This window comes from Microcaecilia unicolor, chromosome 9 (genome assembly GCF_901765095.1).
Source record: "Microcaecilia unicolor chromosome 9, aMicUni1.1, whole genome shotgun sequence".
Classification (NCBI taxonomy): domain Eukaryota; kingdom Metazoa; phylum Chordata; class Amphibia; order Gymnophiona; family Siphonopidae; genus Microcaecilia; species Microcaecilia unicolor.
In genome coordinates this window covers 149,995,277-150,022,849 of record NC_044039.1, presented here as the reverse complement: position 1 = coordinate 150,022,849, position 27,573 = coordinate 149,995,277, and the positions used below count along the sequence as shown (strand labels likewise).

At 49.9% G+C, this 27,573-nt stretch overlaps 1 protein-coding gene across 2 annotated transcripts in view; it reads right to left on the bottom strand.

Moving 5' to 3' along the window:
* CCDC9B (coiled-coil domain containing 9B) overlaps window positions 1–27,573 on the bottom strand; it is a 294,033-nt gene that overhangs the window by 154,255 nt on the left and 112,205 nt on the right. For both annotated transcript variants that reach the window (XM_030215177.1, XM_030215178.1), the window contains exon 6: window positions 20,360–20,434. In XM_030215177.1, coding sequence (XP_030071037.1) covers window positions 20,360–20,434 — 75 coding nt within the window. The remainder of the gene's footprint in view (window positions 1–20,359; window positions 20,435–27,573) is intronic.

Here is a 27,573-nt window from a genome sequence, read left to right as displayed (position 1 = left end):
TTCCAATTTTTGGACTGGGGTGAGATGGGACTTGGGATAATTTATGACGAACCCCAGTAGCCCTAGCACCTGAATTGTCAATAGCATGGACTCCAGAGCACCTTCCTTCGAGGAGCTCTTCACCAGCCAATCATCGAAATAAGGAAATACATGCACTCCCAGTCTGCATAGCGATGCTGCGACTACAGCCAGGCATTTGGTAAACACTCTGGGCGCAGACGCCAGGCCAAAAGGAAGTACACGGTACTGAAAGTGCTATGTTCCCAGCCAAAATCGAAGATATTTCCTGTGAGCTGGAAGTATCGAGATGTGTGTGTAAGCATCCTTTAAGTCCAGAGAGCATTTCCTGAATCATGGGAAGAAGGGTGCACAGGGAAACCATCCTGAACTTTTCTCGGCCAAGAAATTTGTTCATGGCCCTTAGGACTAGGATGGGACGCATCCCCCTGTTTTCTTTTGCACAAGGAAGTACCTGGAATAGAATTCCAGCCCTTCTTCCCCTGGTGGAACAGGTTCAACCACTTGGGCCTGTAGAAGGGCGGAGAGTTCCTCTGCAAGTACCTGCTTGTGCTGGGAGCTGTAGGACTGAGCTCCCGGTGAGCAATTTGGAGGATTGGAGTCCAGATTGAGGGTGTATCCAAACCGGACAATTTGAAGAACGCACCGGTCGGAGGTTATAAGAGGCCAACTTTGGTGAAAAAACATTAACCTCCCCCCAACCGGCAAGTTGTCCGGTACGGACACGTTTACTGAGGCTATGCTGAACTGGAGCCAGTCAAAAGCCCGTCCTTTGCTTTTGCTGGGGAGCCGCAGTGGCCTTAGGTGCACGCTGTTGACGAGAACGAGCGGGCTGGGACTGAGCCTGGGCTGGCTGCCGAGAAGCAGGAGTGTACCTACGCCTAGCATAGAAATAGAGAGCACTCCTCTTCCCCCACAAAAAACCTGCTAGATGAGGAGGTAGTAGCAGAAGACGCCCGGCGGGAGAGAGAATCCATAGCATCATTGTGCTTCTTGAACTGGTCAACTAAATCCTCTACTTTCTCACCAAAAAGGTTAAACCCCTCCCCCCCCCGGGCAAGGAACATCCGTCACCCGCTGCTGGACCGAATGATCTAGGTCAGAAAGACACGCAGCCATGATAGTCTGCGCATCACTATACCTTGGGCAGCGATCCTGGATGCTACATCAAAAGTGTAGAACGTACCCCCTAGCCAGGAATTTTCAATACGCCTTCTGCTGCCTGACCACCTGGCAAAAAGACTCAGCCTGCTCCAGAGGGTGTGCATCAACCAAGCTAGACAGTTGCCTCACCGAGTTCCACAAGTGGATGCTCGTGAAGAGCTGGTATGTCTGGATTTTGGCAGACAGCATAGCGGCCTGATATACCTTCCTCCCAAAAGAGTCCAAGGTTATAGATTCTCTGCCCGGGGGCGCCGAGGCATAGACCCTAGTGCTCTTGGTTCTTTTGAGAGCGCAGTCCACCACCATGGAATTGTGAGGTAGCTGAGACCTCATCAATCTAGGTTCTCCGTGAATCCGATATCAGGATTCAGTCTTTTTCGGGATTACGGGATTAGACAGAGGGAACAACCAATTCTGCATAAGGATACATTATGCAAAGGAGCCGTTGCAGCCTCTCTAGGCGGCGAAGGATAATCCAGGACCTCAACCATCTCAGCCCTGGGCTCATCCTCAACCTCCACACGGAAGGGAATAGCCGCAGCCATTTCCCGGACAAAGGAGGTAAAGGATAGATTCTCCAGTGGAGAAAGTTCCTTTCTAGTGGAGGAGAAGGTTCAGAGGTAATCCCATAGGATTCGTCAGAAAAAAAGTACCTGGGATCCTCCTCTTCCTCCCACGAACTCTCATCTTCAGTATTGGACAAGACATCCCTCAGAGCAGTCCAAAACTGAACCTGCCTCGACGCCAAGGAACGACGTCCTCGATGGCGGTGCCGAGAAGTTGACGCCCGCATGGACTCCGGCGAAGCTTCCTCCACTGACGTCGAAGAGGAGTCGACCTGGGTGGCAGCAGACACCGATGCTGCAGGCGGCACCGAGGTGGGGACCTAACCACAGGCAAAGGGCCAGATGCCGCTGTAGCAGATGGTACGGAAGGCGCAAGCACCCCTGACACCGCAGACTGGCGCAGCAATCCTTCCAAAAGCTCTGGAAGCAGGGACCTGATGTGCTCGTCGAGAGCTGCCATCGGACAAGGCTGCGGGGTCATTAAAGGAGCCGGTGGCAGAATCTGTCGAGCCCAGGAGCAGGTACCAGGTCGCCAGAAGACCGACGCATCGGCACCAACTGAATAGAGGGGGAGCAATCCTCTCGGCGCCGACACTTCACGGGTGCCCATTCCCTCGAAGCCCCGGATCTCCCAGCACTGTGTGTCGAAGGAGAACGATCACGGTGCTTCTTCGCCTTCTCCACGCCCGTCATCGAGACTCCTCAGTACCGAGGAGGACGTGGAATCCTCACGTCTCCTCGGGGCCGGGTCCGACAAAGGTATCGGTACCTGAGATGGTCCGGTTGCACCGAATACAACGTTTGAAGCCACTGGGTGTCTTCGATGACATGGAAGGAAAAATGGCTTTGGCGAAATCCAAAGACAAGATTGTGCCTGTTAGAAGGAAAAAGGGCACAAAAAGAAGGGAACAACCTGACCGAAACTTTAAAAGGGGCAAAAATAAAACTATGGGAAGTGTTTTGTTTTTTTTTTTAACTGTAGAATTTGTGAAAAAAGAAAAGAAAACAAGGCAAAAAGCCATGAAACAAATGAAGACTCTTTCCCGGGCCTGAGAGGAGTGCAGAAAAAACATTCTACTACACCTCAATGCGGAGAAAAGAAAACTGAGGAACGCGTTCGTGCGACGGGCGGGAAATCGGTCTGCGCATGCGTGGTGCACGCACACCAGAAGACTCTGGCAAAACTTTTTTTTAAATATTTGGCTTACAAAATGCCAATTCCTGGTCCGACGCAGACGTCGACCCACATGTGAGAACAAGCAGCCTGCTTGTCCTCGGAGAACAGGCATATTCCAATCACTAAATAGGAAATAAAATTCTTCTCTCTACCTTTATTGTCTGGTCATTTTCTTTTTTAATAGAATTTTAGTAAAACAAATCAAGCAACACACTTGTACAGAAAAGCATCAGAAACGTCAATGCTTAAACACTACACAAAATAACTATGGGGTCCTTTTACTAAGCTGAGGTAAAAAAGTGAGCTTACGCTAAGGCCGTTTTTACTGCACCCATAAAAATGGCTTTTTCCTATATTTTTGCATTAAGGCCATGAGCTAATGTTCCAAAAAAACAAGGCTTTTAAAGTTTTTCGGTCCCAGATCTGTTCTTATTTAATAAATACTTTTCCTCCACCACATTCTACAACTTATATAAGTTGTCAAAATACAATTATGGTAAAATTATGTATCATACCTGATCATTTTCTTTCCATTAATCATAGCTGATCAATCCATAGACTGGTGGGGTTGTGTCCATCTACCAGCAGGTGGAGATAGAGAGCAATCCTTTTGCCTCCCTATATGTGGTCATGTGCTGCCGGAAACTCCTCAGTATGTCGATATCAAAGCTCCATCCGCAGGACTCAGCACTTAGAGAATTACACCCACAAAGGGACACTCTGCCCCGCTCACCACCGCCGAAACGGGGGAGGGGAATTAACCCAGCTCTTCCCCACACAAGTGGGGGAGGGGAATCCGTCCAGCTCATCCCCGCGGAGCGGGGAGGGACACCACACCCGCCAATGCGGGGGATCTGGCTTATCCTGCAACCGCAACCGCGGGAGGAGCTGACTAACCCTAACACCGCCAAAGCGGGAGGGGTACAAAGCTGCCCTACAGCCGCACGAAGTGGGAGGGAGCGCCGGCAGAATTTAGGTCTCAATCCAGCCCCGAAAAACGGAGGGGAGAAGAATGCAGCAGCTCACTGTAACACAAAATCGTCTCAACTCTTGAAGAATCCAATTGAAAAAACTTGAACACGAAGTCCTCCTGAACAGGAACTGAAGACTAAACTTGAACCTGAAATGCAACCAGAATAAAAACAGTACAGATATCTGGGAGGGGCTATGGATTGATCAGCTATGATTAATGGAAAGAAAATTATCAGGTATGATACATAATTTTACCTTCCATATCATCATGCTGATCAATCCATAGACTGGTGGGATGTACCGAAGCAGTACTCAACCAGGGCGGGACATAGAAATCCTTGACCGCAACACTGAAGCTCCAAACCGGGCCTCCGCCCGAGCAGTCACAGTCAAGCAGTAATGCCTGGAGAAGGTATGAGCCAATGCCCAAGTTGCCGCCTTGCAAATCTCTTCCAAGGAGACGGACCCGGCCTCCGCCATCGAGGCCGCCTGAGCTCTAGTGGAGTGAGCCTTCAGCCGGATAGGCGGCACCTTCCCCGCGGCCACATAAGCCGCTGCAATGGCTTCCTTGACCCATCTTGCCACTGTAGGCTTAGCAGCCTGCAGACCCTTACGATGACCTGCAAACAGGACAAACAGATGATCCGACTTCCGGAAATCATTGGTCACTTCCAAGTATCTGATGATGACTCGTTTCACATCTAGATATTTGAGAGCAGAGTACTCCTCTGGGTAGTCCTCCCTATGAAAGGATGGGAGACAGAGCTGCTGATTCACATTAAGCGAGAAACAATCTTGGGAAGGAAGGAAGGCACTGTGCGAATAGACACTCCTACCTCAGTGAACTGCAGAAAGGGCTCTCGACATGATAGCGCCTGGAGCTCAGAAATTCTTCTGGCTGAAGTGATAGCCACCAAAAAGACTGCTTTCAACATCAGGTCTTTCAGAGATGCCCTCGACAAGGGTTCAAAAGGTGGCTTCTGCAAGGCTCTTAGCACCAGATTGAGATTCCACGCAGGTACCACTGAGTGCAGAGGAGGGCGCAGGTGATTAACTCCCTTGAGAAAGCGCACCACATCTGGCTGCGAAGCCAGGGAAGCACCCTTCAGGCGGCCCCTGAAGCAAGCCAGAGCCGCTACCTGGACTTTAAGGGAACTGAGCGACAGGCCTTTCTCCAGACCTTCTTGCAGGAACGCCAACACTGAAGAAATTGGAGCAGTGAAGGGAGAAAGGGAGTCTGCCTCACACCACGATGCAAAGGTACGCCAAACCCTGGCGTAAGCAGTAGATGTAGAGCGCTTCCTCGCTCTCAGCATAGTGGCGATGACCTTGTCTGAGAAGCCCTTCTTCCTCAGACGCTGCCGCTCAATAGCCAGGCCGAAAGACCAAAGGGGGAGGGATCCTCCATCACCACAGGACCCTGATGCAACAGGCCCTGCTCCGCTGGCAGCCGCAGAGGGCCGTCCACCGAGAGCCTGATCAAGTCCGCATACCAGGGACGTCTGGGCCAGTCCGGACCCACCAGGATTATCCGGCCCGGATGCTTTGCCACCCGGTCTAGCACCCTGCCCAACATGGGCCAGGGCGGGAACACATAGAGAAGCTCCTGTGTCGGCCACTGTTGGAGAAGAGCATCTACTCCCAGAGATCGAGGGTCCCGTCCTCTGATGAAAAAGCGCGGCACTTGGCCGATGACACCATCAGATCTAGGCTCGGCTGGCACCAGCGCTTCGTGATGTCCAAGAACGCCTGAGCCGATAGCTGCCACTCTCCGGGATCCAAGGTATGGCGACTGAGAAAGTCCGCCTTGACATTCATGACTCCGGCAATGTGGGCCGCTGACAGCTGTTCCAGGTTCTCTTCCACCCACTGGCATAAATTCATGGCCTCCTTGGCTAGAGGGGCGCTCTAGGTACCTCCCTGGCGATTGACATAGGCCACAGCCGTGGCATTGTCCGACAGGACCCGTACTGGCTTCAACGCCAGTACCGGGAGAAACTCCAAAAGCGCCAACCGAATGGCTCTGAGTTCCAGGAGGTTGATAGACCACTTTGCCTCTGCAGGAGACCAGAGCCCCTGCGCTGTCCTTCCCAAGCAGTGGGCTCCCCTGCCCATCAAAGAGGCGTCCGTCGTGACGACAACCCACTCCTGGGTCACAAGAGGCATCCCTGCGGACAATTTGTCTGTCCTCAGCCACCAGCTCAGCGCTTTGCACACCGCTAGGTCCAAGGGAAGGCGCACAGCGTAATCCTCCGACACTGGAGTCCAGCGCTGCAGCAGAGAGTGTTGTAGTGGTCTCATATGAGCCCTGGCCCAGGGCACTACTTCCATCGTGGCCGTCATAGAGCCCAACAGCTGCACATAGTCCCAAGCCCGAAGAGGAGAGGCTACTAGGAACTGGTCCACCTGAGCCTGAAGTTTGACAATCCGATTGTCTGGCAGGAACACTCTGCCCACTTGGGTGTCGAATCGAACTCCCAGATACTCCTGGGACTGAGTCGGGCGCAGCTGGCTTTTCTCCCAGTTGATGATCCACCCCAGGGAGCTCAAAAGAGCAACCACCCGGTTCACAGCTTTGCCGCACTCTGCATAAGAGGGGGCTCGGATCAACCAGTCGTCCAGATAAGGATGGACTTGCACTCCTTCCTTCCTCAGGAAGGCCGCGATGACCACCATTACTTTGGAGAAGGTCCGCGGAGCAGTAGCCAACCCGAAAGGGAGGGCTCTGAACTGGAAGTGTCGGCCCAGGACTGCAAAACGCAGGAAGCGTTGATAGGGAGGCCAGATGGGAATATGCAAGTACGCTTCCTTGATGTCCAAGGATGCCAGGTACTCCCCTGCCTTCACTGCCGCTATAACAGAGCGGAGAGTCTCCATGCGAAAGTGCCGAACTTTCAAGGCCCGATTGACCCCTTTGAGGTCGAGGATAGGCCGTACAGAACCTCCTTTCTTTGGTACCACAAAGTAAATGGAGTAACGTCCCTTGCCAAGCTGATCTTCTGGCACCGGAACGACCGCTCCCAGGCGGATCAGATTGTCCAAAGTCTGCTGCACTGCCACAGCTTTGACCGGAGACTTGCAGGTAGAGTGCACAAACCCGTCTCTTAAGGGTCGGCAGAACTCGAGCTTGTAGCCGTCTCTGATGACTTCCAGCACCCAAGCGTCTGAAGTTACCCTGGTCCACTCGCCCAGAAACGAGGATAGGCGTCCTCCAATCTGCACTGGGCCATGGACCAGGGCCCCGTCATTGGGTACGAGACCCTGGGGGAGGACCGGAGGACGCACCTCCGGGACGGCGGTCTCTGCGAAAGGAATGCTGCTTGGGGGAGAAGTTCCTCTTGAAGAAAGAGGGGGCAGAGGAGCCCGACTTACCCGACGGGCTTCCTGAAACCGTCCTATGGAGGAACCGTGGCGAGCACCACTGGCCCGAGCCCTGACCTCTGGTAACCTCTTGCCCTTAGACGTGCCGAGATCGGTCACAATTTTGTCCAGCTCGACCCCAAAGAGCAGCTTGTCTTTAAAAGGCAACTTAGACAAGGCGAGACTTAGAGGCGTGGTCAGCAGAACAATGCTTCAGCCAAAGCCAACGCCGCGCAGAGACTGTCTGAGCCATACCTTTAGCTGAGGCTCTCAAGACATCATACAGCAAGTCTGCCAAATAAGCCAAGCCCGATTCCAGGGCCGGCCAATCAGCCCTCAAGGAAGGATCCGAGGGGGAAGCCCGCTGCACAATCGTCAGGCACGCCCTGGCCACATAGGAGCCCGCAAACTGAGGCCTGCAAACTTAAAGCAGCCGCCTCGAAGGACGACCTTAAGGCTGCCTCCAATCTTCTGTCTTGGGCGTCCTTTAGGGCCGTGCCACCTTCCACCGGCAACGCCGTTTTCTTAGTCACCGCAGTGATTAAAGAATCTACGGTAGGCCAAAGAAAGGCCTCCACCTTCAGGCAGAGGATAGAGACGGGACATAGCCACTTTGAGGCTCGCTTCTGGGACATCCCATTGAGCCGAAATCAAGGTGCGCATGGCCTCATGCACGTGGAAGGTTCTAGGCGGGCGCTTTGTCCCCAGCATAATGGCGGAGCCAACAGAGCCTGAGGGAGAGACGTCCTCCGGAGAGGAAATCTTCAAAATGCTCATGGCCTGCACTAACAGGTTGGGCAAATCCTCTGGGCGAAAGATCCGCGCTGCAGAGGGGTCACCCGCTCCATCCGAGTGGGAATCCGTCTCCTCCAAGGAATCCCCAAAGGACCGTTGGGAGAACTCAGATACGCTGCCCTCATCTACATCAGAGGAGACAGAGTCCTCTAGGGCTGGGAATCCACCCGAGGGCGTTTGCTTCCTGAGGCCTCAACCCCTTTATCAGACAGGGAAGCAGGGGCAGCGTTTTGCATAAGAAAATCCTGATGCAGCAGCAAAATGAACTCAGGGGAGAATCCCCCCGAACTGTGCACTTCTGCAGCTTGGGCCACGGCCCTAGACGCAACCTCAACCGGCGCGCGCAAGAGCGGGGGAGAAACGTGCTGCGCATCCAAAATGGCGTCCGATGCGAAACTACGAGGAGCCGCGCGGGAAGAACGGCGCTTAACTTTGGCCGCTTTCTTACCGTCGCCCGAATCAAGGGCGACCATAGTATTAACGTCTCCCAGCTCGAGGGCGGCCCAAGAAGAAGCCATCCGAGCACAGTGGCCGGCCAACATGGAGTGATCAGCATGATGATATGGAATTAGCTATTCAATTTTCTCAATTTTGCCTCAGTGGTGCTCAATTGTCCAATAGTTATTTTTTGGCAATTTATATGGCACCAAATTCCTCATCAGCTTCTAAATAATCATTTTAGTGTATTCAAAGCATTTATCTTAAAAATATTCGGACTGGGGTCTCAAAACTGTTCAAAAACCAAGGCAGCAGATGATCTGCATGATCCAATATGAAGCAAACAAAGAACAGATCACTGAAGAAAGTCCACAAAATTATTTATTCTTTTAGGGTTTTTAAAAAAAAAGTTTGTATGAAGTCTTTATTTTCTTTGATAACAGAACAATAATCACCATGAACAATACATATAGTATACTACAGCTTGACTCATACAGACATATTCCATCAACTTAAACACTTTTGTCCCACTATATCAATGTCGATATAGAAATCTAAGAAAACTTCAATTTTTTAAAATTAATTGTTAAAAGGTAACTCACCCCCCATTGCCAAACCAACCCCTAACCCTTCCCTCCCCGTCCAAGGACGAAATCCCTGACACAGCCAACCATACATCACTCTCACTGCTCACTCTGTATACTAAGAATGAATGGTTTCCATATATTACCATTTACTCTGTTGTTGCCTACGTTCTGCCAGGAGCCTCTCCATTTCACATATATACTTTATTTTTTGGAGCCATCTCCCAACTGGAGGTACCCCCGCCTGCTTCCAGTAAGAGACTATAAGCACCCTGGCCGCACCTGTTACGTGCCGCATCAGGGTCTGTTGTGGTGGCGTGGTACCCCCTGGCTGTACAGAAAATAAGAAGGTTTCAGGTGCCCATGTGACTGCACGCCCATCCAACTTTGCAACCTGCTATGGACTGCTCTCCAAAATGCTCTTTCACACAGTTCCACCACACATGCCCCATTGTACCCCTTTTACCACATCCCCTCCAACATAGACCTGAGGTTGCTGGGTATATACGTTGACGGTCTGGCGTGAGGTACCATCTAAACAGCACCTTTGCCGCGTTCTGTTTAAAGGGTACATGAGAAGACACCCGCAGTGCTTTCTATCCTCCCCCACTCCGCTTCCCCCACAACTCTACCCAGTTCCCTCTGCCAACCCCTCCTATGAAGGGTGTAAAGTGGATTCTGCTCGCTACAACATTTATATAGGCGACTGAGCAGGCCTCTTGAGAAGATAGTCTTCTCACAAATCTCTTCCAATCCTAATTTTTCCCTTCACATTACCTCTCGTACCGCTGCTGTCTGAAGAAAATGTGACAGCTGTCGGTATGTGAATTCATCCTTCCAGGGTTTTTTTTAAAAATGGACTTTCTTTGTGATCTACTCTTTGTTTGCTTCATGTGCTAATGTTGCCATTAACGCAAATACAACAAAAAGCACCAAGGGCCTCCAAAGAAAAGAGATCAAGTCTTTAATGGTATACATTAATGAAACAAATTACGAATTAATCAATTTCCGCAAGTCTCTGAAGACCTATTTAACAAGGCATACCACAACGAGCAATAATTTAAAGATAACACAATACCTATTAACTACACTCAACACTCTCTCGCTGTACCCGTATGCCTAATTCTACATTGTTATCTACGTACTCCATGCAACTCTAAGGTATCAATTACTCCAGAATGGCGAATGCCATAACGGAACTTTATAAGCTAATATTGTCATCCAAGTATTTCATGTAATACCAACTGTTTCTTGTACTCTGGAATGGCGAATGCCATAATGGAATATTGTAAGACACATTGAGCCTGCAAATAGGTGGGAAAATGTGGGATACAAATACAACAAATAAATAAACACTACTTAAATGGGTCCATACGGGAAGATGGCCGACTAGTAGGACGCACTATGGAGAGCTCCGCTGGGAACCCGTCCGTGGTTCGATCCTCCAGCGCTCCCACTGCAGTACGATCCCCCAGAGAGAACCGGAGATACGGCTCGGCTTGACGCCGCTCAAAGGCCGAGTTCGCTGACCCCGGGAGCCGCGCTGCGAACCCGGATCCGAGGATCGGCTCTCCATCGCTCCCGCTACGGTGTAGGGCTCAGGGTGTGAGGCGGCCTCGCAGTGCCGGTCGCCGAGTCTGCCGGATCTGTGCGTGCTCGCCCACATCCACCGCGCTCCCCGGCAGGAATTGCCCGGGACCGTCTCAGGCCAGCGCAGCCGACCCAGGTGGATACAACAAGGGAGCGCTCGTCCACCTACCTCGCGGCGCGACCGGCCCTGTGGCCCGATCCCCACACTACCCGACCAGCCACGTGGTCGCGGCCTGCCCCCATCCGCATGGCAGTGAGTGACAATCCTTCGGTCCCTGCGGCGCAGACTTCCACGAGCGCTCAATCTGCTCTGTTGCTCTGAGGGCGGCGAGTGTGGCAGTCCAGCTGCTCCAGCTTGCTCCGATCCGCACGATCCAGCTTCTCCCTGCTTGCCTGCCCCGGTCCATCTACCCCAGCTTGCTCCAGTCCAGCCTGCTCCAGCCTGCCAGTTCCTGCCTCTCCCTGCCTGCTCCAGTCCACCAGCTACAGCTTGATCCAGTTTACCTGATCCAACATCCTCCTGCTTGCCCCGGTCCATCTACCCCAGCTTGCTCCAGCTTGCCTGATCCTGCTTCTCCCTGGCTGCTCCAGTCCATCGGCTCCAGCTTGTCCCATCGGCTCCAGCTTGTTCCAGTTCAACTGATCCAGCCTCTTCCTACTTATTCATCTTCTCCACCCTGCCTGATCCTGCTTCTCCCTGGCTGCTCCAGTCCATCGGCTCCAGCTTGTTCCATCGGCTCCAGCTAGTTCCAGTTCATCTGATCCAGCTACTTCCTGCCTGTTCATCTACTCCAGCCTACCCGATCCTGCTTCTCCCTGGCTGCTCCAGTCCATCGGCTCCAGCTTGTCCCATCGGCTCCAGCTTGTTCCAGTTCAACTGATCCAGCCTCTTCCTACTTATTCATCTTCTCCAGCCTGCCTGATCCTGCTTCTCCCTGGCTGCTCCAGTCCTTCGGCTCCAGCTTGTTCCATCGGCTCCAGCTTGTTCCAGTTCATCTGATCCAGCTACTTCTTGCCTGTTCATCTACTCCAGCCTGCCCGATCCTGCTTCTCCCTGGCTGCCCCAGTCCATCGGCTCCAGCTTGTTCCAGTCCGTCTATTCCAGCTTCCCCCAGCCTTTCCCAGTCCGTCTGCTCCAACTTGTTCCAGTCCCCCTGACCCAGCTTCTCCCTGCTCCCTCCAATCCATCTGCTCCAGCCTGCTTGTTCCAGTCCATCAGCTCCAGCGTGTTCCAGCCTGCCTGACCCAGCTGCTCTAGCTTGTTCCAGTCCAGCTGCTCCAACGTGTTCCAGTCTGCCAGACCCTGCATCCCCCTGCTCGCTCCAGTCCATATGCTCCAGCCTGCTTGTTCCAGTCCATATGCTCCAGCCTGCTTGTTCCAGCCCATCTGCTCCACCATGTTTCAACTCGCCTGATCCAGCCCTAGCCAATCAACCTGTCTGCTAGCCAATCACCTGTTCCTGCCTGCCTGCTAGCCAATCAGCCTGCCTGCTCAGCCATTGACTTACCTACCTGCCTGCCAGCTTTTCAGCCATAGACTTACCTAATCGCCAACCCAAAACCTTGCTGCAAGACCTATCTATCTGCTTAATACTTCAGTCATTACATTCTCACCCATTAACACCTGTTAACTGCTCAACACCTCAGTCACTATATAGTCACCTGCTACACCTCAGTCACTACCTATGGCCCCTGTCCATGTTCTCTTCCTTGCCCTGTCCCTTCCTAATCTTCTTTCCCCCCCCCACTCCCACTGTCTACCACTAGAACTACCCGCTGCCCTCCCACCCTGCCCGCAACCACAATACCCTATTCACCTCCATCCCTCACCTCACCATCCCTCTTGTCCCCCTCCTCCTTCCTGGCTCTCAACCTTCGGCACTTCCTTCCTGCCATTAACCCATCCCCTTTCCTCCTAAGTACACCCCGTCTTCGTCGCCTTCGTCGCCCGACCTCCCCCACCCTCCTCCGCACTCTCTTGCTCCTCCTCCTGCTATCCGCAGGAGACATTAACCCTAATCCGGGTCCCCCCCACCTGTCCCCATCCTATCCTTGTGAACGATCCCGGGATGTTTCCAATCTCATCTCTATTCCCCTCCTTCCCCCCTCCTCCCTCCCCTTCTCATGCGCCTTGTGGAATGCCCACTCAGTCTGCAACAAACTGCCTCTCACCCACGATCTCTTTATCTCTCGCTCCCTTCAACTGCTCGCCCTAACCGAAACCTGGATCTCCCCGGAAGACTCTGCCTCAGTTGCAGCCCTCTGCCATGGAGGCTCTCTCTTCTCCCACACGCCCCGCCCAATCGGCCGCGGCGGAGGCGTTGGGCTACTACTATCACCCTCCTGTAGTTTCCAACCCCTCCACCTACCGCAATCTCACTGCTTCCCATCCTTTGAAGTCCATTCCATCCGGCTATTCTACCCGCTACCACTCAGAGTGGCAGTCATTTACCGCCCCCCCGGATAAATCCTTCCCTTCCTTCCTTACCGACTTTGATGCTTGGCTCTCTGTCTTTCTTGACCCCTCATCTCCGTCCCTCATTCTCGGAGACTTTAACGTACATGCTGATGACCTATCCGACCCCCATACTTCTAAGTTCCTCACCCTAACATCCTCCTTCAACCTCCAGCTGTGCTCCACCACCCCTACTCACCGCGACGGACATTGTCTTGACCTCGTCCTCTCCTCCTCCGGCTCACCCTCCAATTTCCACGTCTCAGATCTTCCTCTCTCCGACCATCACCTGATCACATTCACACTTCTTCACCCCCCCCCCTCCACCCCGTCCAACTTTAACCACCACCTCCAGGAACCTCCAGGCTATTGACCCTTCCACCCTATCATCTACTATCTCTAATCTCCTCCCCTCCATCACGTCCCTCGTAACTGTCGACATAGCGGTCTCCGCTTACAATACCGCTCTCTCCTCTGCTTTGGACACCCTCGCGCCATCCATCTCCCGTCCCACAAAGCGCACCAATCCCCAGCCCTGGCTGACTCCTTGCATCCGTTACCTTCGCTCCTGCACCCGATCCGCTGAGCGCCTCTGGAGGAAATCTCGTACCCTTTCAGACTTCCTCCACTACAAATTCATGCTATCCTCCCTCCACTCCTCCCTATTCCGTGCAAAACAGGACTACTACACCCAATTGACCAATTCTCTCAGCTCCAACCCTCGTCGTCTCTTCACCACCCTTAACTCCCTCCTAAAAGTGCCCCCCGCTCCTACTCCCCCTTCTCTTTCTCCTCAATCACTGGCCGACTACTTCCGCGATAAAGTGCAAAAGATCAACCTTGAGTTCACGACCAAACCTCCACCTCCCCTTCACCCTTTAACCCTCTCCCTCAACCAACCTACCCAGGTCTCCTTCTCCTCCTTTCCTGAGATCACCGAGGATGAAACTTCCTGCCTTCTTTCCTCCTCGAAATGCACCACCTGTTCCTCTGATCCCATCCCCACCAACCTACTCAACACTATCTCCCATACTGTCACCCCCGCCATCTGTCGCATCCTCAACCTCTCTCTCTCCACGGCAACTGTCCCTGACACCTTCAAGCACGCTGTTGTCACACCCCTCCTAAAAAAACCTTCACTTGACCCTACCTGCCCCTCTAACTACCGCCCCATCTCTCTTTTACCCTTCCTTTCCAAATTACTTGAGCGCGCCGTTCACAGCCGCTGCCTTGATTTTCTCTCCTCTCATGACATCCTCGATCCACTTCAATCCGGTTTTCGCCCTCTGCACTCGACAGAAACAGCACTCTCTAAAGTTTGCAATGACCTGTTCCTGGCCAAATCCAGAGGTCATTACTCCATCCTCATCCTCCTCGATCTTTCCGCCGCGTTTGACACTGTCAACCATGATTTGCTTCTTGCCACGCTATCCTCTTTTGGATTCCAAGGCCCTGTCCTCTCCTGGTTCTCCTCTTATCTCTCCCACCGCACCATCAGGGTACACTCCCATGGATCTTCCTCCACTCCCATCCCACTATCTGTTGGAGTTCCCCAGGGATCTGTCCTTGGACCCCTTCTCTTCTCAATCTACACCTCTTCCCTGGGCTCGCTGATCTCGTCTCATGGTTTCCAGTATCATCTTTATGCTGATGACACTCAGCTATACCTCTCCACACCTGACATCACCGCGGTGACCCAGGCCAAGATATCGGCCTGTTTATCCGACATCGCGGCATGGATGTCCAACCGCCACCTGAAGCTGAACATGTCCAAGACCGAGCTCCTCGTCTTTCCTCCCAAACCCACTTCTCCTCTTCCTCCACTCTCTATCTCTGTTGATAACACCCTCATCCTCCCCGTCCCATCTGCCCGCAACCTCGGAGTCATCTTCGACTCCTCCCTCTCCTTCTCTGCGCATATCCAACAGACTGCCAAGACCTGTCGCTTCTTCCTCTTCAACATCAGTAAAATTCGCCCTTTCCTCTCTGAGCACACCACCAGAACTCTCGTCCACGCTCTCATTACCTCTCGCCTTGATTACTGCAACTTACTCCTCACCGGCCTCCCACTCAGCCATCTATTCCCCCTTCAATCAGTTCAGTACGCTGCTGCACGTCTTATATTCCGCCAAAACCGATATACTCATATCACCCCTCTCCTCAAATCACTTCATTGGCTTCCAATCAGATATCGCATACAATTCAAGCTCCTCCTCCTCACCTACAAGTGCACTCAGTCTGCGGCTCCTCACTATCTATCCACCCTCATCTCCCCCTATGTTCCCGCCCGTAACCTCCGCTCACAGGACAAAGCCCTTCTCTCAGTACCCTTCTCCACCACTGCCAACTCCAGGCTCCGCTCATTCTGCCTTGCTTCACCCTATGCCTGGAACAATCTTCCTTTACCCATACGCCATGCCCCCTCCCTACCCATCTTCAAATCTCTGCTTAAAACTCACCTCTTCTATGCTGCCTTCGGCGCCTAACCACTCGAGATAGATAGAATGCCCCAATCTATCCACTCTATCAGATTAACTGTTCACTCGTCCTCTAGATTGTTCACTTGTCTTTAGATTGTTCTCTTGTCTTTTAGATTGTAAGCTCTTTGAGCAGGGACCGTCCTTCTATGTTTAAATTGTACAGCGCTGCGTAACCCTAGTAGCGCTTTAGAAATGCTAGTTAGTAGTAGTAGTAGTAGCATTTAAGTATTGTTTCATTAACGTATACCATTAGACTTGATCCCTTTTCTTTGGAGGCCCTTGGTGCTTTTTGTTGTGTTTGTTGTGCTTTGCTCCCTATCTCTGTTATATGCCATTAACGCAAAGCCATTTTTATAAAGTTACCATATGAGCATTTAATGCCACACTTTTTGTAGGTGGTAAGGGCTCATGCATTATCTGCGTGCAGTAACCTATGCCCACTCTCTGCCCCTCAACATGTTCCCTAAAAAAAAATTAGAAAAATTTGTTAGCAAATGCAGATTTCAGAATTACTGCAGGACACCTAAGCGTGTCCTATGGTATTACATTTTTTGCTACATTAGGTGTGCGTTTGAACCTAACACATACTAAATGTTTCAACAACTGCAAAATATTTTGAAACTAGCCATTTAAGGTTTGCATTTTTTTATACCATCAATTTTCTAATCAGAGGATCTCTAATTAGAAAATGGATGGTATAAAAACAAACCTTAAATGGTTGCATGTGGATGGACTGGCACTTACTGTAGATGGTGACTGGCTGTGAAGAACTAAGGTCAGTGCGCCGGGCAGACTTGTATGGTGTGTGTCCTATATAGGGCAATCTAGTTTAGGATGGGCTGGAAAGGGCTTCGACAGCAACTTCAATAGCTGGAACATGAGGACAGAGCCAGGCAGACTTTTATAGTCTGTGTACCGCAAATGACAAGATGGATTTGGATAGGCTGGAATGGGCTTCGACAGCAACTCCAGTAGTTGGAACATAAGGATAGTGCCAGGCAGACTTCTACAGTCTCTGTTCCAGAAACACCAAAAAAAGACCAAGATCAAGTATTTCATTGCTGAATTAATCATGAATTGATAATGAGTGTGACTGTTAGGCAGACTGCATGGACCATTCAGGTCTTTATCTGCTGTCATTTACTATGTAAGGGGTCATGTATTTTCCAGACATCACATATATTGGTGTCAGATCTTAAAGCATTCATCTTGAGTTGTCTGTGCCTTAATATTTCAGCATTCTCAGAACATGTCACAGGTTCTCATAATTAAATTACTAAGGCTCTCTCAAGTTGTCCTCATTCAGGAAATTAGCACCAGGAGTAGCATCAATCAGAGCCCCAGCTTCAGACAACTTATGGGCATATGGAGTCCCAGAAGCATGGCCCTTGTTTGGCAGATCAGTCACCCTAGCCATCTGGAGAAGCTACCAGTGGAGATATGGGCAGATAAATTTCCAGAATGCACAAGTGGCAAAAGAGGCCCATTCTTACATACCTGCTAGTTGACTACACTGCATCTTATTAAAAAAAACCAAAGCTGGTGTTTCAAGGGAACTAGCTTATTCTTGTTTGGCTGGCACTGTCTTAATCTCAAAAGTCTACAGTTGCCCAATACCACATTTTCCTCCCCTTTCAAAATAATGACTGGTCACACAAAGTGAGCTACAGTCATGATACATACACCCTTGCCCTGTGGAGTAAGCTATATATTCAGATCCAGAGATCTAAGCCTCATGAGCCAAAAAAAGGAAAATTGATAACACTATCAGAGGTGCAGTGATTAGTAACTTGTCTAGTACAGTGTGTCATAAAATTACCCCAATAAATCCTAACAGGACACATATGAGAAGTCCAAATATGCTGTATTATGAAGGTAACATAGACATCCAGAATCGGCCTCAACAGCATATAAATATCCAGACACAAGTTTATACCTACTCAGAAAAAGGTACAAATATGAAGATGCACTTGATGGGTGTACCTGCATGTTTTATAAAATATCCATAACACACTGCTGCTCTGCCCAAACTATGCCCTCAGAAATGCCAATGGCAAGCATAAAAGCACTCTTTCCATGTGCCTACTTTTTTCATATGGGGCCATGCAATTTCATAAAAGTTCTTTTCCGTGTGTAAAACAAGCTTTATATGCAGCAAACCAGCTTTATATGCAGCAAACCTTTATAAAATTATCCTCTTAAGAACTGTATTAAGCATTTTCTATGTGAAAAACATATTTTATATGTGGAATAATTTATTGCACAGTCGAATATCTGAATTAAGTATGCATGCCAACAAGAACACATGTACGCATTACTATGAATATAATTTGGCGGAATGGGACCATGGGAGTTGCTATGTACGTACTATTTTATAAAATACTAGTAAAAAAGGCCCGTTTCTGACACAAATGAAACGGGCGCTAGCAAGGTTTTCCTCATTTAGCAGTTGCCTATGAGGTGCGATGCCCCCCCTCCCGGCACCATCCGACCCACGGCGATGCATCCGGCCGCAGCCATCCGACCCACCGTGCCCATCACACCCACCTTCGCGTTGGTTTGGCGGCGGGGGACCTGGAACCCCGCCACCACAAGTCCTGTGTGATGACTACGGCGTCATCGTCGGCGTTGGTAGCTGTGCAGGGCGGAGTTCTGTGCGTCTGACGTCATGCACATGCAGGACGTCAGACGCACAGAAGCCCTGCCTCCACAGGCTAGGAACGCCAAAGATGATGCCGTAGTGAGTAGACAGGGCTTGTGCTGGCGGGGTTTCGGGTCCCCCGCCGGCAAAGCAACGCGAAGGTGGGTGTCTCAGGAGGGGGTTGTTGCGGGGGGGTGCTGGAGGTCCTTGTGTTCAGCTGCAGCTTTAGGGGGGGGGGGGTCAACCGTTTGTTTAGTTGATTTTTTTTTTCCTGCCCTCGACGTCATGACGTTTGACGCGAGGGCAGGGCACGGGTCTGTGGGGTGGCTTCACCACCATGAATCCACGAACCGTTCTGGGAGACTGACTGACTTCAGTGACGTCAGTGTCCTCAGAACTTGAGGTTGCTTTTTATTATAGTAGATATGTGTACATGCCTAGAGTATGCATTTATACCTTCAGAGTATGTGCTATTGGTGGCAGCTTTGGGTGCCTATTTTAAAAGGAATATAGATGCCTACATTTCCTTATAAAAGTAGGCACTTTTATTGGAACTTTGATATAGGAGTGGAGGAGTAGCCTAACGATTAGTGCAGTGGACTTTGATCCTGGCAACCTGGGTTCGATTCCCACTGCAGCTCCTTGTGACCTTGGGCGAGTCACTTAACCCTCCATTGCCCCAGGTACAAAAAGCTTAGATTGTGAGCCCTCTAGGGACAGAGAAAGTACCTGCATATAATGTGTACAGAGCTGCATATGTCTAGTAGCGCTATAGAAATGATTAGAAGAAGTCACGGTTATAAAATTACCCCTTATATAGCAGATGATATTCATGAGCTAATTTTTCTGGATTTGTTTTAGATCAAGTCTCTGCTTGTTATCTTATAAAGGGATAGTTTAGCTAAATTGTTTATATTGCTGGGTTGGGTGCCAGGTTATTTATTTTTATTGCTGTTGTAGAAAAGGATTATTTAAAGGCACTTATTTTCGAACTCGGGCTTTTTGTCTCCAGTTCAAAGAGAAGAAAATGAAGACCCTTAAGACACAAGGAGAGGGGCAAATCAATACCAACATTGGCTTAAAGATCCCAAAGCACTGGGAGAGGATTAAGGTAGTACCAGCATTGGCAGAAGACACCAAATTCTCTAGGCACAGGGCAACGAATCATCAAGAGAGTTAAGTGAAGGTCAATGTTTTAAGGAAATTAGTGTCAGCCTGTATGAAAGGAGCAAGGAGTATCTGATTGTCTTCACAGACAGAATTGCCTGGAAGATTCTGATGGCAAGTATCTACTCTCTGTTGCATGGGAAGAAATATAATAGGACCTGTTCTTTGAAAGGAAGATCAGAATGCAACTTAAGAATTCATCTTGGCGTTCACAATGAATTACCATGGACCGGTTCCAAACACGGAAGAAAAAATAAATAAAAATAGAATACAGAAATAAAATCAAAAACAGACGACACAAAAGTAATAATAAAACTTTGAATTAGGGTGATATGACTCGACACAGCTGTGTTTCGGCCCAACTGGCCTGCGTCAGGAGTCTGTTACACCATGTACATATTCTCTGGTTGTATCAATATTTATGTGAAGAATGTTCTGTCAAACGATACCTTATTGCAATAACTCAACCTTTAAAAAGGCTGTGTGCACAATCTTGCAACAATCGCTATGGAGAACTGTGGCTGGAAAACGTCCAACTGGAGTAGCTGCAAATCAGCCTCTCATCCAGTTGGGCCGAAACACTCATATCACCCTAATAAATTCGAAGTTTTATTATTATTTTTGTGTCTGTTTTTGATTTTATTTTTGTATTCTATTTTTATTTATTTTTTCTTCCTTTTTTATTTTTTTCCTTTTTTGGTGTCATCTTCGCTGTTTTTGGCAATTGTTTTTTTTGCGAAGACTGGTTTCTTCTGTGTTTTGGACAGATACTATTCAAGGTCAGGTATACACAAAAGGTAGCACATACGAGTTCATCATGTTGGGCAGACTGGATGGATCGTGCAGGTCATTCTCTGCCGTCATCTACTATGCTACTATGTTAAACAGCAATAAAATAATACCTTCTTCCTCTATTGTGCAACTAATTTTACACCATCCATCACTTTCTCACCTTTTTACTTTGCTCTTGTTCAGAATGCTTGGCAGTCACACTTTTTTTCTTTTCTTCTTTCATTCTTGCTTCAAGCTTAAAAAAAAAAATAACTTTAACAATTTTATATTCCAACACAATGACATATGTAGCTAGTGTTTTAAAAATCAAGAAAAAAAATATATATATATATTAGGGCTTTTGTGTGATGGCTTGCTGCCAATGGTAAAGCAATGGGGCACTGTTTGTTTACAGCATATGCTGTTCGTAAATCAAAAGCACTGTAGAGGGACTTATGGGCTTGGAGATGAAACTATAGTCCCAGCAGTGAGCCCAAAAAGAAAACTATTCATTGCCAGAGATGTGGTAAAAATCAGTAGCCTAGTACAATTTAAAAAAAGGTCTGGACCAGTTCATGGAACACAAGTCCATAACTTGGGGAAAATCTACTGCTTATTCCTGCAATAAACAGCATGGAATCTATTACTCTTTTACTATTAACCTATTACTTGTAACCTGGAGTGGCCATTGTTGGAAACAGGATACTGGGCTTCATGGATCTTCAGTTTGGCAATGTTTATGTACTTACAAAGACAATGCTTGCTTTTGTGGCCTTTTATTTCTTTGTCTTTTATTGGTCATTTGATAAGTACATAAGTATAAGTAATGCCACACTGGGAAAAGACCAAGGGTCCATTGAGCCCAGCATCCTGTCCACGACAGCAGCCAATCCAGGCCAAGGGCACCTGGCAAGCTTCCCAAATGTGCAAACATTCTATACATGCTATTCCCAGAATTCTGGATTTTTCCCAAGTCTATTTAGTAGTGATTTATGGACTTGTCCTTTAGGAAACCGTCTAATCCCTTTTTAAACTCTGCCAAGCTAACCGCCTTCACCACGTTCTCTGACAACGAATTCCAGAGTTTAATTATGCGTTGGGTGAAGAAACATTTTCTCCGATTTGTTTTAAATTTACTACACTGTAGCTTCATCGCATGCCCCCTAGTCCCAGTATTTTTGGAAAGCGTGGACGCTTCACATCCACCTGTTCCACTCCACTCATTATTTTATATACCTCTATCATGTCTCCCCTCAGCCGTCTCTTCTCCAAGCTGAAAAGCCCTAGCCTCCTTAGTCTTTCTTCATAGGGAAGTCGTCTCATCCCCGCTATCATTTTCGTTGCTCTTCGCTGCACCTTTTCCAATTCTACTATATATCTTTCTTGAGATGCGGTGACCAGAATTGAACACAATACTCAAGGTGCAGTCGCACCATGGAGTGATACAACGGCATTATAACATCCTCACACCTGTTTTCCATACCTTTCCTAATAATACCCAACTTTCTATTCGCTTTCCTAGCTACATCAGCACACTGAGCAGAAGGTTTCAGTGTATTATCGACGACGACACCCAGATCCCTTTCTTGGTCCGTAACTCCTAACGTGGAACCTTGCATGACGTAGCTATAATTCGGGGTTTTTTTCCCCACATGCATCACCTTGCATTTGCTCATATTAAATGTCATCTGCCACTTAGCCACCCAGTCCCCAGTCTCGTAAGGTCCTTCTGTAATTTTTCACAATCCTGTCGCGAGTTAACGACTTTGAATAACTTGGTGTCATCAGCAAACTTAATTACCTCGCTAGTTATTCCCATCTCTAAATCATTTATAAATATATTAAAAAGCAGGTTGCTGTTTATAGCTGAAGAATTAAGAATAGTGCTTCCTATAATAATGGTGGCACCCAGAAGGAAGAGCAGTCACATGGCCCAGAATAAGCATGAGGCCAAAAGAGGAACAAAGCCTGCAAATACTACTACTACTATTTAGCATTTCTATAGCGCTACAAGGCATACGCAGCACTGCACAAACATAGAAGAAAGACAGTCCCTGCTCAAAGAGCTTACAATCTAATAGTCAAAAAATAAATAAAGTAAGCAAATCAAATCAATTAATGTGAACGGGAAGGAAGAGAGGAGGGTAGGTGGAGGCGAGTGGTTACGAGTCAAAAGCAATGTTAAAGAGGTGGGCTTTCAGTCTAGATTTAAAGGTGGCCAAGGATGGGGCAAGACGTAGGGGCTCAGGAAGTTTATTCCAGGCGTAGGGTGCAGCGAGACAGAAGGCGCGAAGTCTGGAGTTGGCAGTAGTGGAGAAGGGAACAGATAAGAAGGATTTATCCATGGCGCGGAGTGCACGGGAAGGGGTGTAGGGAAGGACGAGTGTGGAGAGATACTGGGGAGCAGCAGAGTGAATACATTTATAGGTTAGTAGAAGAAGTTTGAACAGGATGTGAAAACGGATAGGGAGCCAGTGAAGGGTCTTGAGGAGAGGGGTAGTATGAGTAAAGCGACCCTGGCGGAAGATGAGACGGGCAGCAGAGTTTTGAACCGACTGGAGAGGGGAGAGGTGACTAAGTGGGAGGCCAGCAAGAAGCAGATTGCAGTAGTCTAAACGAGAGGTGACAAGGGTGTGGATGAGGGTTTTGGTAGAGTGCTCGGAAAGAAAGGGGCGGATTTTACGGATGTTGTAAAGAAAGAAACGACAGGTCTTGGCGGTCTGCTGGATATGAGCAGAGAAGGAGAGAGAAGAGTCAAAGATGACCCCAAGGTTTCGAGCTGAGGAGACAGGGAGAATGAGAGAGCCATCAACAGAAATAGAAAACGAGGGGAGCGGGGAGGTGGGTTTGGGGGGGGGGGGGGGGGGGGGGAAATGAGAAGCTCGGTTTTGGTCATATTTAATTTCAGGTGGCGTTGAGACATCCAGGCAGCAATGTCAGACAAGCACGCTGAAACTTTGGTTTGGATGCAAGGTGAGATATCAGGGGTAGAAAGGTAGATTTGGGAGTCATCAGCATAGAGATGGTAGGAAAAGCCATGGGATGAGATTAATGAACCAAGGGAAGAAGTGTAGATAGAAAAGAGGAGGGGACCAAGAACAGAACCCTGAGGTACGCCGACAGGCAGAGGGACAGAAGTAGAAGAGGATCCACCAGAGTGAACACTAAAGGTGCGGAGGGAGAGGTAGGAAGAGAACCAGGAAAGGACAGAGCCCTGGAATCCAAGTGAGGACAGGGTATCGAGAAGTATGCTGTGATCGACAGTGTCAAAAGCAGCGGAACGATCAAGAAGAATGAGGATGGAATATTGACCTCTGGATTTAGCCAGTAATAGGTCATTGGAGAAAAGGGAATATGTGGGAAAAGGGAAAATTAGGTTCTTACCGTGATAATTTTCTTTCCTTTAGTCATAGCAGATGCAGCCATTACAGATGGGTAGTGTCCATCAACCAGCAGAGGGAGATAGAGAGCACACTTTTTTCAGTGCCTCATACCAACTTGCTCCACTGCCTCTCTTCAGTATTTGAAGCTTCCAAAGCAGTATGGCAAACCACAATGGGAATAACATGAGCTTTCCTCACAGCGAACGATGGCCCTACAACAAAGGGCATTAACTCAGAATGGAGGGAATGAAACATCCTCCCAGAGGGCATAAACTCATCCTCCACTGAGACATAACTGGAGGGAATAAACTCATCCTCCCGGAGGGAATAAACTCATCCTCCAAAACATGAAACTGGAGGGAATTAAGTCATCCTCCTTTAATTGAACAAGAATCCTGAAGACTGTTTTCCGACTTTCTCCCAAGGACGGAATCTCCCGGAAACATGAACAGAACCTGAAATAGATTTACAGCAGATAGCATTCAGACAGGGAGGGATCGTGGCTGCATCTGCTATGACTAAAGGAAAGAAAATTATCACGGTAAGAACCTAATTTTTCCTTCCTTGTCATCAAGCAGATGCAGCCATTACAGATGGGATGTATCAAAGCAATCCCTAGATAGGGTGGGAACAAGCCACACCACGCACCAGCACTTGCGCTCCAAAATGTGTCTCTCTCCTGGCAGCCACATCCAGCCTGTAATGTCGGGCAAAAGCGAGCTTAGAAGCCCATGTTGCTGCACTACAAATCTCTTGAAGAGAGAGTGCTCCAGTTTCAGCCCAAGAAGAGGAAATTCCTCTAGTGGAATGCGCCTTAAAGGCATCAGGCGGAGGCCGGCCGGCAAGCAAATAAGCTGAAAAGATAGATTCTTTAAGCCAGCGGGCAATCGTGGCTTTAGACGCTGGAGACCCTCTGCGAGGACCTGATAGCAAAACAAACAGATGATCAGAGGTCCTGAAAGAGTTAGTAACTCGCAGATACTGCAGCAGAGTCCTGCGCACGTTCATCAGGTGCAATTGCCCAAAAGATTCTGGAAACTCCTCCTCAACAAAGGAGGGCAAGAAAATAGGTTGGTTTAGGTGAAATGCTGAAACCACCTTAGGCAAAAAGAAAGGCATGGTCCGAACCGTGACCCCGGACTCTGAAAACTGCAGAAAAGGGTCTCTACAGGACAGCACCTGGAGCTCTGACACCCGTCTCGCCGAAGTAATGGCCACTAAAAAGATGGCCTTCAGTGTCAAATCTTTCTCTGAAGCACGCCGAAGCGGTTCAAAGGGAGCACCCTGATGGGCCTTCAGCACTAGCCCCAGGTTCCAATCTGGACAAGGTGCACACACGGGAGGACGGAGCCGAAGCACCCCTCTAAGAAACCGTGCCACATCCGGATGAGCAGCTAAAGACACGCCTTCAACCTTGCCATGCAGGGAGGCCAACGCTGCCACTTGCACCCGCAGAAAATTATAGGCCAAGCCTTTTTGTACATCATCCTGCAAAAAGTCCAGAATCGGCGAGACAGGAGCCCGCAGGGGTGTGATCTCTTTGGCAGCACACCAGACTTCAAACTGACGCCAAATCCTGGCATAAGCCACGGAAGTGGAACGCTTGCGGGCCTGCAGGAGAGTGGTAATTACTTTATTGGAATAGCCTCTGCCTCTCAATTGCGCCCTCTCAATCGCCAGGCCATAAGACCAAATAGGCCGGCGTCCTCCATGGTCACCGGACCCTGTGACAACAGGTTGGGAACCAGAGGTAACTGAAGGGGATCCTCTACGAGCATCTGTCGGAGGTCCGCATACCAAGGCCTCCTGGGCCAATCCGGGGCGACGAGAACCACTTCTCCTGGATGCAGCCGAATCCGCAGGAGCACGCAGCCTATCAAGGGCCATGGAGGGAACACATACAGTAGGCCCGGAAGCCAGGGTTGAGCCAAGGCATCCAACCTCGCTGCGCGAGGATCTCTCCGTCTGCTGAAGAAGCACGGGACTTTGGCATTGGTGCTTGTCGCCATTAAGATCCATCACAGGCTTGCCCCACTTGGCACATATCTGCAGGAACACTTCGTCTGCAAGTTCCCACTCCGCTGGATCGATCTGATGCCTGCTTAGATAATCGGCTTGCACGTTGCTCTGACCTGCAATGTGAGCTGCCGACAGAAACTGTACATGCAGCTCGGCCCAGTGGCAAATTTGTTCGGCCTGCGCGGCTAGAGCTCTGCACTGAGTGCCGCCTTGTCGATTTATGTAGGCCACTGCTGTCGTGTTGTCCGACATCACTCTGACAGCCAATCCTTCCAGGGTCACTTAAAAGGCCAGAAGCGCCTGAAACACCGCTTTCAACTCTAGGCGGTTGATGGACCACTCCGACTCCTCGGGTGTCCATAGACCCTGGGCATGCTTCCCCTTGCAATGTGCGCCCCAGCCTTTCAGACTGGCATGTCACTACTAGGCACGAATCGGGGAGCGCCAGCGGCATTCCTCACCGCAGCATGCTGTCTGAGAGCCACCACTCCATGCTGAGTCGGGCCGCAGGGAGCCAAGAGAGTCTGCATTGGTAATCCTGAGATACTGGAGACCATCTTTGGAGTAGAGCATACTGTAGAGGTCTCAGGTGCGCTCTCGCCCAGGGCATCAGTTCCATGGTGGCCGTCATCGATCCAAGCAGCTGGACAATGTCCCAAGCTTGCGGGTGGGGCACCCTCAGGAGCAGACGGACCTGATTCTGAAGCTTGCACCGCCTTTGCTCAGGTAGGTACACATACCCCGAGGCTGTGTCGAACCTGGCCCCCAAATATTCTAGAGACTGCGAGGGGGTCAGGTGACTTTGGCCAAAGTACTGAGACCACTCTGGCTGTTACATGCTGATTCTCTGCAGCAGAGTTTGCTCGAATGAGCCAGTCGTCCAGGTACGGGTGAACCCGAATACCCTCTCACCTTAGAAAGGCAGCTACTACCACCATAACCTTCGAAAAGGTGCAGGGAGCTGTGGCGAGGCCAAAAGGCAAGGCCCGGAACTGGAAATGCTTTCCCATCACCGCAAACATCAAACTTCTGGTGCGGGGGCCAAATTGGAATGTGCAAGTAAGCTTCTTTCAGGTCCAGAGACGTGAGAAACTCTCCTGGCTGTACCGCCGCAATGACGGAGCGCAGGGTTTCCATGTGAAAATGCCGCACTCTCAGGGACTTGTTTAATTCTTTTAAGTCCCGAATAGGGCGAAAAGACCCTCCTTTTCGCGGCACCACAAAGTAGATGGAGTAGCGGCCGCAGCCATGTTCGGCGGGAGGTACCGGGGACACAGCCCCTATCTGAATTAGACCTTGTAAAGTCTCCTCTACCGCCGCCCGTTTGGCGGCAGAACCACATCGGGACTCCACAAACACGTCTCTTACAGGGGAGTCAAATTCTATTCTGTAACCGTCTCTGATCAGGTCCAAGACCCACTGATCTGAGGAAATGTTGGCCCACTCCTTGGCAAAGAGGGAAAGACGTTCTCCGATGACAGGACTCGAGGAGAGGGCCGGCGCACCATCTTTGAGAGGGTCGCCCCTGAACTCCAGGCCTTGAGCCAGTGGCTGTGGAACGTTTGTCCGAGCGAAAGGAGTTCCTCTGCTGAAAACGGGCACGAGAAGTGAACCCAGCAGAACACCCCGGGCGGTACCTTCGAGCTTCATGGAAGCGATGTCTGTAAGAGGAGTGGACCGCCGCACCCTTAGAGGAAGGCCGAGGCCTATCTTCAGGGCAAGTGCTGGAGTTTAGCCTCACCCAGGCCCTTCACAATTTTCTCCAACTCCTCACCAAACAGGAGAAGGCCTTGAAAGGGCAACTTCACCAACCTTTGCTTAGAGGCCATGTCCGCCGACCAATGCCGTAGCCAAAGAAGACGGCGAGCCGCCACTGCTACTGCCATGTGTTTAGCCGAAGCTCTGACAATATCATAAAGGGCATAAGCAAGAAAGGACAAGGCCGACTCCATCCGCGGAGCCACATCTGAAAAGGGCTCCACTCCATCACCAG